Below are 10,000 nucleotides of genomic sequence, written 5' to 3' on the forward strand. Positions count from 1 at the left end.
CATACGTACTGTGTGTCCGTGCCTGTGTGTGTGCCTTTCGTGCACGTCGCCAGGCTGTCTGTTTGTGTGGTCTGATCAGTGTGTCATTGTGTGTCCCCTCTCCCTCTCCTCCCTGTCCCTCTCTTCTCTCTCCCTGGCAGTCACCCCCGAGGCCATTGGCTTCCTCTCAGCGGTGGGGGTCTTCGTCGTGGCACTGGCCGTGCTTTTCCTCTTCATCAACAAGAAGTTGTGCTTCTCCAACGTAGGAGGCCTGCCCTGCCTGGAGGAGCACGGACACCGTCGCAGGAAGAAGACCCGCAGTGGCATCCGCCAGGGCCTGGGTGAGTGAGAGAGAGAGAGAGAGAGAGAGAGTTGAATAAATGTCGACGGGCGAGCAGAGAGTGGTGAGAGAGATGGTGAGGAGGTGAATGAGGGAGAGAGGGATGAAAGGGGGACAGGCAAGGGGGAGGAAAAGGGATGGAAGACAGAACAGAAGCTGTAACATTAGTTACATGGACTGTGCAACCCTCCTCTCTATCTTTCCCTGTTTGGAGGAGGTTTATTTTCCCACTTCCTGGTTTGCCACCATATGAACCTCTCTGGCGCACCGACTTGTGCACAAATACTTAAGATAAACGCTTCTAAATCAGAGATGCTATGTGCTCAGTTTGTCTCACAAGGCACTACAGGCTACTGTATGTGTTCCCTCCGACCTTGAATGGACCATTTCCCTGGGTTTCTGCAGTCCAACTCAACTGTGTAAGAATGGTTCACATCCTATATATGCTTGTGAAACAGCTCAAATGTGCTTACAAAGTCTCACAATGTAGGTAAGGAGTTTCCTCCAACGCTGTGCAAACACTACGGTAGCTGGTTTGCTGCAGGTTAGTGATACGTGATTGGCAGAGGTGTTCCTCTATACTCTGGTATTTCCAGTTCGCTCCTTATGCAAACATCATGTCCTGTTTGGATGTTATCCATGACAAAGCTTTTAGATGGAAGTTGTTGGATGTAGAGCTGACAGTTGGAATAGGGAGAGAGATTTCTAGTCTAAGGTATGGGAATTTTCTGACTTTTTCATTGGTGCTGCAGATTACAAAACATGTTTGATCTGTGTTTTTTGTACACGTTTTCTATGCTCTTCTGTTACATACCAGCATCAGCAATAATACCCAGGTGTGTAAAGTTCTTATTTAGACGAGATTATCTCTTAAATAAGTAATTTGTCTGTAAAAAGATTCAACTCACATATTTATTTTTCTTTTCTTTTTCCATACAACATACGGTACACGTTAATATAACATATTGGTTTAGCAATATGTTAGCTGACTTAGGCAAAAATATCATTTTCCTCAAAAAAATTACTTAGGCCATTAGTTTAGCAAGGTGACGATATGAAACATGTATGAAACACATACACAAATTACAGCAGCACATTTGTTTTCAAGAATGTAATTTGCAGCTGAAATCCTGTTCATCCCATTTATTGGAAACACTCCTTCATTCAGTCCTTTTAACAGTCTTCTATTCATCGAGCGGCAGCCAAATGACTGTCTGGCCTCATCTGTATGCCTTAGTGTGTTTGTGTATCGAGTGAGAGCTGCTGTCTTTGGGGACTGGTGTCTTATTGAAGGAGGTATATCGACAGGTAAACAGCCATCTACACAGGGGTGGTATAGAATCATCAGAAGTTGTTCTGAAGTCTACCAATCAAATTCACTTTCATTTTGTAACTGACCATGCAGTGGCCATTTTGATCTTATAGGGAACACCCCAGTATGACGTAAGACATAAGCCCTATTGACATGAATAGTCAATATAGGGCTGTACAGAAATAAAAAAAGATGAACCGATAGAGATAGCAGGAAGATTAGAACAACATCGATCGTGCTTATAGCTTGGTGTCTGTGCTTCCATTGATTTCAGTTTCATCTGAATGATGGCTAAAACTTCTACCATTTAATGCTATTTCAATTATACAGCCTCCAAGTAATCTTACCAAGTAATTATTTTCTTGAAATTCTTCCAAATTCAAGTGTCTGCCTATTCCAGTTTAGAATCTGCCCAGGATAGCAATATTGAAATGAGAAATTTTATGTTTGTGTTTTGTTCTGTTTGTATCTGTATGTAGGGATTCACAGGTGTAAGATATTCCATGAGGCAGTACCACAATTATGGTACTTTTTCAATTATTTTTGTCTATGGAGTTGACATTACTCCTCGACCACGTGTTGTAGTTAAAATGTCCATGGAGGTCTTCCCTGTGTATTCTTGGCTTCTTTTTGTAAGCTGTAAGCATTCCTGTAAAACAGGCAAATAGAACCACACTGATTTTATGGTGCACATAAGATCTCCCATCACATTAATATTTATACCAAATCACATCACTCAAAATAACATACTGAACGTGACGTTTCTCGGCCGATGTGAACGCACCTAAAACGCTATTTGTTGCAGCTATGTCTTACATCAACAGGTCTCATTTTTGGTGTGAGCCATCTTTATTAACACGACAACTAATTAAAAACATCGCTATTGCACCGCTCTGAGAATCTCCTCAGATTTCATAGTGCTCTGGTGTTGACGTCACAGAGTGCTCTGATATGAGTGAATTTACGAATGGCCAGAATAAATACTAACGTTGCTATTTTCATATTTTACAATTCATGCAATTCAATCCATGTATAGCCTGTTTTGTACACATCGGTGTGTTGAATACTGTCTAGTATACCAAACATAGCATTTTGCAATGACCTCCTCATCCACTTTTTGGACGCTCTGGATAACCCGGCTTCTGACTAAGGGGCGGTCAGTGTGCCCCCTGAGTCAACCTAGAGTGTGGTGCTCTGAATTTTCGAACTGCGACCTTCTGACCGCTCTGAATTTCAAATGACCAGAGAGAACGCTCAGAGCGTATTCCAGAACACACCCTTAGATTGATGACAGACTGTACAGTTGCGTTCAGCAGTGGAGGTCCGCATCTTCACACAGACAGACAGGTAGCGAGAGTAAAGCTTAATTTGTGCTCTGTCCTACAGTTTTGCACACCAAAAAAAAAAAAGATCTCCAAGTGCACATCCGTGATGCGTTGTGCGCTTGTACCATATGCACCATGGAATTATTTTCCATACAAGCTCCCACAAACTGCAGTTACAAAACAGATAATCATAAGAGTATAGGGGGGGAAAGGGAACATATCAATAAGAAAACAATATCAAATATACATGTACTATATAATCAATAAATACATAAATATGTTTTTTTTAATAAATAAACAAACACATGTATACTGCATTGGTGTGCACTGGCCTCCAACACCTTTCACCATACCTTATTTAGTTTTACTCTGTACCAATTCAGAGAGATTAACAGATGAGTAATCAGCAGCAGCTGAAGGTTAATTCTGGGTATTTTTCATACCGTCAGTGCGGAAAATAATGTAATTCTGGCACACAGAAACACCTAAAGGAAACATACAGTACAAACATTAAGTTATTACTTTTCAGCTGCCATTCATCGCTCTGGATGAGAGCGTCTGCTAAATGCCTAACTTGTAAATCTGTGAATAATATCCATAATAATAATATCCTTTATGTCAATCTCAAGTGGTGTTGTACTTGTGTCACTAGCTGACTGTGTTTCCATCCACTAATGTGAATATTGAGAAAAGCAGTAGATGGCACTAATTCTCAATTCACGTGACATGTATTATTAGACATTAACAGAGACATTATTATTATTTAAAAACCTTTTTGTCTGAAAATAATATATAGTGCATCTTGCCACACTGAAGTCCACTGGTTGAGCAGGGGTCTGTTTTTCTGTCTGGAAACTATTCATTAACAACTTGGTACAGTTGGATTTGGGGAGGTGCTCACTCAGTACTAGTTCTCCTGACTTTTGCCCATTTGAACACCTTTATTAATATGTTCTACTAGATTCTCACTCCTATCTCCTAACCTGCTTGGTCAGGACCCCCTTGCGTTACGGGTCAACGCACTGGATACACCTTTAGCTTAGCTTTTCAACTTATAGGGTAGTCCGCATCACGTGACACATAATGCGGACTCAAACTTAAATTTAAATATTAATATTGAAAATGAATCCAAAACATAACTTACAACAAGGCAGGCACGCCGTCAGAAGTGGACTTGAGCCCGGTGAGGAACACCTGAGCAAGATGCTTATCAAGAGAGTGTCCTCTAGTACCGACTGAGCGCTGTTCGAGAGGCAGATAAGTAATGAGTAATGATCCCTCCTCCTCGTCAATATAGGACGTGAATGGGGTACCGTTCGTTCGTGTCCACGTTCCGTCCTCGTTGATATGCAATGCGAACAGGGCCATCTGTGTCACCACTGAACACAGAAGGTACATTGACTAAGAGTCAGTGCATGACAACTTATGTTTGAACCTCTAAATAGTTATTAGATTGATAAATACATACTGTAGACAGACAGATCAGATAGGCCTACACACAGAGCTGAACGAAGAAGAAACAAGCTAGATGCCATCTTTTACTCTGGTCTATCTTGCTCTTGCTTGGGGAAGCTGATGGTTGACATGTTTTATCTGTAGACTATGTTCTCAAATGGAAATAGAGGTCACAGAGCAATGTGGATTAGTTTAAGCAAAGTGTTGCAGTGACACTATCTATAACCCTCACCCTATGGTCAGTGGAAATCGAATAAGACACTAATCTCTCACAGCATAAAGGTGTTGAATTTAAGTGTAAATCTGTGTAAGTCTTGGGACTGCATGTACAGTTGTTGAAACATTTGTACTTTGTTTCATTGTCACTTTATTGTTGACTGTTCATGTAAGCAATTTTAAAACCTGACTGTCTAGCATTGCAAAGTATCTCTTTATGCCTGTGTGTGTGTGAGTAAGCGTGTATGTAATTGTCTTCAGCAATAGAAAGTACAGTACAGTTAGTCATGGATGGTTATTACTTGCCTCACAATGTTTCTTATAATGATGTCACCGTATCTATTATACACATGTTTGTGTGCGTGCAAGGCAAGCGCATCTTGACAATAAATCAATCAGCCTTCGCTCGCCCACTCTCGGAAAAGCAAATCTGCTCCTTAGGTTACCATGGTGATAACTCAGGTAGACAGGGACACTTTGTGCTTGTTGACCCGTGCTGGTGAGAGTGGGTGCGGGGCAAGCGCCCGCGTATTCCTCGTTACCGCATCATTCATTCAGCTGTTGCTAGCCAATTATGGGGAAATTATTATGAAGTGAATAGAGCAGCATTCGTCTACGCCAAAGTGCATGTGTGTATGTGTGTTATATTCAGAAGCAGAGAGGGATAGAAAGAGTGAGAAACTGAGACTATGAGTGACTGAGTGAAATGTGGAGAGAATTTGTGTGTGTATGTGTGTGTGCGCGGCTGCGCACACTCGTGTGTGTGTGTTTGTGTGTCTGGAGTGTGAATAGTGAGACAGACAGTCTCACATCAACAACTATGAACTGAGCCATGCTTTGAAGCCTCATTTGCTGTTCCATTCTTATTGAAGTTTTTTTCCCCCCCTGTTTTGTTTTCATCCATGATTCCCCTGATGTGTGGATTTTCCTTTGTAGACTCCTCTCCACTCCTCTCCCCAGATTTGATCCTGCTTGTCCCCAGTCTCAACTCCTGTCTTCTGTAGCTGTATGTGTGGATCTCTACACATACACGTATGTTTGTGTGTGACCTCCTTTCCCTCCGACAGTGAACAGTTACGGTGATGACGATGATGACGACGATGCCACCAGCTCATCCAACAGCGAAGACGAGGTGCTGAAGCAGTTTGAGATCTCCGTGTCGCGCTCCCAGAGCTTCAGATACGCCTCAACTGCAGCCAACACCACCGTTACACAGAATCAGAATCAGAACCAGGATCAGCCACCACCAAGCCGACGACACAAGTTTAACAGACTAGTTGAAGACCAGGAGGAGGGCAGCACAGAGCCCTCAGACTGTGAAGGTATGGGCATATGAAGACACATTATAGGCTACTGGACATTATGTATAAATATACATACTATATACATGTAAACACAGTTCACACACACACACACACACACACACACGCACACGCACACGCACACGCGCGCGCACACACACACACACACACACACACACACACACACACACACACACACACACACACACACACACACACACACACACACACACACACACACACACACACACACACACACACACACACACACACTGAAATCACTTTTTGAAAACAGTAGAACAACTCCATAATCTACTTGACATCACATAAAACAGAAATCTGAGTGCACCACCATCATCCCCTAAAAAGTCCTAAAAGTCCACCAAACAGAGTTAGCACCAGTCAGGGTTCTCTAATATCCCATGAACCAGCCTATCCCCACTGGTCTGAAAGGCCACAAATAGCATCTCCATCACAGATTAACCACTGTATAAAGGGCTCAGTGGGGCTGAGCTGCATTGGAAACAGTACACATGAGCCCAGTGGGCAGATAACAGAGATCTGGGTCTTTAGTTTAATTGGGAAACTTGTTTATACTCCAATGGTTTCTAGTGTCCTAAACACAACCTAATGAGGATCAGTGGCCAGCCGAGTGGCAAGGGTAGAAGCGAGGGAGGGAAGAGAGAATTTATTTTTTAAATGAAGTGGTTGCAAATGCACAAAGCGGAAAGGGATGTTTATCCTACAATAATGGCATATTGCATAGTGTCTTGCCTTTGGACCACAAGGTTCTGGGTTCCATCCCAGGCAAGGCCAAATCAGTCTAGCACATTGAAACAGGCATATGACTCCTGTGTTCTCGGCTAATACTGACAATAAGCTTCTTCGACCTACTTAATGTTTTAAATGATCCCATGCACACACGTACACAGTCAATTCTGGAGTGTGTACAAATGTATTCTTACCGATCCATTTTACACACTCAAGAGTTAAATTGACTCAGAGAGGAAAGGGCATCTGCTCTCTCCTTGTTTTTGTTGGCAGCCCTCCCAACATTATGTATTAGAGATATTTTCATGAAGTGCTAATCTAATGAGGTTGACATCACATGGTGGGCCTCCTGAAGCCTGCAGCATTCTCCAAATGAAGCTTTGGCAGGACTTGTCGAACTAAACAAAGTTCTATCGTCTCAGCTCTGATTTCTGAACGTTAAACCCTGGTTACCCTGCCCACTCAGCAGTCTGCCAAGCAACACTGCGGCTCGCTCGAGCTACTGAAGCATTGTGTACTGCGCCTGAATGGAGATTTTACCACCTGGATCTCCGTTCGTTTTCTTCGACACGCTCCAAGTCTGACCTGCTTTGGCAGGAATTTGTCACACTGGTTTTGCCCTTTCTTGCGGCAGGTGCTGCTTATGGGGATTATAGACGTGTTTGTACCTCCTAACATCCTCAACCAACCCCTCTTTAAAACCATCCATTGTTCGCTGCTGACAGAATCAAGCCTTGGGCATAATGCGGAAACAAAACAAAATAAATCACGGCCACCTTGAACTTCTGACCAATCACACACAATGTTCGGCTGGCGGTGATGTTCAGCTAATTGGAAAATCCTGGAGGTTCAAGAACTGCCGAACAGAACTTTGGCAAGGCACTGCTGAAGTTCTTATTATGTCCTTTTGTTCTTATTGACCTGCCAAAGTCGGAAAAAAAAGTGTTCAGTAAGAGTATGCCTGTTAAACGCATTTCCAAGAAGAAATACTCTTTGTATTTAATTGGACCATTAATGGCTCAGCCAACAATTTCCCAGTGCTGAAAGCACAGCTTCCTGCATTGTAAAGTAAACAGGGTTATGTGTGAGGTATTATCATGGTGTTGTTCGGTAAGAATACTATTACTTAATTTGGTTGGTTAACTACTAATTAACCAAATAATGTACTCCACTTTTGAGGTTGTGTTTGAGGTGACTCTATTCTGGTCAAATAAAAATATGTAAATATGTATATGTAAATAATATATCAAGGCTTTTACTGTGTAATTCTGTGACTTGGCTGTCTGAGAGGCTTCTGTTAGTCAGTTAACAGTTTGTGTTGGTGAATATCTTGTTTACCTACAGTATGAAGGTGCAGTACAGTACAGTACAGTGGTGACCTTCTCATTGTATAGTTAGACCTCAGCGGATGTGTTCTCTGACCAGATGCTGTGACATAACTTCTGATTTAACCAGAGAACACCCCCCCCCGACACACACACACACACACACACACACACACACACACACACACACACACACACACACACACACACACACACACACACACACACACACACACACACACACACACACACACACACACACACACACACACACACACACGCTATGACTCACCTCAGCCTGTTTCCATGGTGAATAGATATAACTGTCCTGCTGAACTTAATGGCGGTGAATTGGAGTCAATTGTCATTGATTGTTGTATGGTACTGTCTGTACTGTCCCTTGGAAAGGCCAAGGTTTCATTGATGACACAAGAACCCCTCTACTAGAAAAGCACTGTCGTGGTGCAGAGCAGCCTTCATATTCATGATGGTGAGGGGCCGAGGGAGGGGCATGCCTTGATTTGGAGAATACTCCAAAACAACATTTTGAGAATTCAGGAATTGATTTTGGCAGCTTCAAGTTTTCCACCAGTGATCTGGTCAATACATATAGTCAACAGTAATCATTCTTGCTGTCTTCATTCACCATTCAGCGTCAAATGAATGACATAAGCAGTGAGGTTTTGAAGCAGTCTTGCCTTTGAGGCTCATCATGCGATGCTGTCGCAAAGATTCAGTTGCCTGCAGTGTAATTGTAAGTGATAGTTTGTGTAGTGAATGAGTGATTATAGTTGATGTCCTGTCATGTTGCTGCTCGCTGTATATTTTTGACCCTGTCATTATGTAATCCGACCCTAGTTGATGTGCTTGCCAGGTTGAATATTTTGTTGATAGCCAGGTGTTAATGGAATTCAGTCAGACACTCTTGTCAAGTTATTAGATCTTTTATTATGTATCACATGTTGATACCAGTTATTAATGTGTAAATAACGGTTCCCATTACTTTACCTTACTGTAGCAGCAGACATGGATGCCCAGAAGACCCAGCCATTCCAGGACCCCCTGTCCGCCCATGGTGCAGAGGAGCAGGAGGGGCCCTCCACCACGGGCTCCCTGAACATAGCCCAGGGGCCGGAGGCCTCCCTGAGGGAGGGGTCACTGGAGGGCCAGAGGGCCACCCCCACCCCCAGTATGATCAGACAGGCTCCAGACGGTAGCATAGAGATGGAGACAGCTGTGGATCTGCAGGGTTATGACAACCAGAACCAGGACCCCACAGACAGCTCTTCTACCTGGAGCCCTGAGGTGGGTGGGTCGGTCAGGTCTTTCTGTTTATTTGTTTGTCTCTCTTTCATCCTTTTCTTCTTCCTTCCTTCCTTCCTTCCTTCCTTTGCTTACGTCAATCTCTCATTCAATCCTTTCCTTCCTGAGCATTTGATTTTAATCAGTTATGTCAGTGGTTCCCTAATCTCTCAAGAACAGATTCTGCTCTGCGTTGGAATCTGTCGGCGAGGTTCGTCTTAACATCAAATTAACAATCAAATGTAGTGGGCGGGATTCACGTGTCCGTCGATCCTTCCCCACTCGAAACAAGCCGAAACTAATTTAACAATAGCGTCCGCGGAGCAGACAAAACCACGGAAAGATATTCACATTTTAACTTGCTCTTTCATCATAGAAACAAGTGGGCTTATAACCAAAACGATCCATGTTCTCTGGGAGAAGTGGTGTTAGAAATATTGTTAGTGGGAATGAAAACATAGTCGCACCACCGGAAGTGGAGCGGTGAAGGCAGACCAAAACCCTGGTTTCCTTGCGCACGGGTGCTACGTTTTCTTCCGCCCAGAGCCAACTGACATAGTAACAAACAGCAGAGGTCGCTGTTTTTCCTTTTCAGTTGGCTCTGGGTTCCCAGATTGGTGGTTCCCAAACTTTTAAGCTCGAGAACCAAAAGAGAAATTCCCCCCAGGACCCAA

The 10,000-nt window shown here is 43.2% G+C and overlaps 1 protein-coding gene across 2 annotated transcripts in view; it reads left to right on the forward strand.

Annotated features, from left to right (window-relative positions):
• syt16 (synaptotagmin XVI) overlaps positions 1-10,000 on the forward strand; it is a 41,051-nt gene that overhangs the window by 16,353 nt on the left and 14,698 nt on the right. For both annotated transcript variants that reach the window (XM_080415199.1, XM_080415198.1), the window contains exons 2-4: positions 141-320; positions 5,695-5,949; positions 9,043-9,329. In XM_080415199.1, coding sequence (XP_080271325.1) covers positions 141-320; positions 5,695-5,949; positions 9,043-9,329 — 722 coding nt within the window. The remainder of the gene's footprint in view (positions 1-140; positions 321-5,694; positions 5,950-9,042; positions 9,330-10,000) is intronic.

This window comes from Gymnoscopelus braueri, assembly GCF_963280865.1.
Source record: "Gymnoscopelus braueri genome assembly, chromosome: 19".
Taxonomy (NCBI): domain Eukaryota; kingdom Metazoa; phylum Chordata; class Actinopteri; order Myctophiformes; family Myctophidae; genus Gymnoscopelus; species Gymnoscopelus braueri.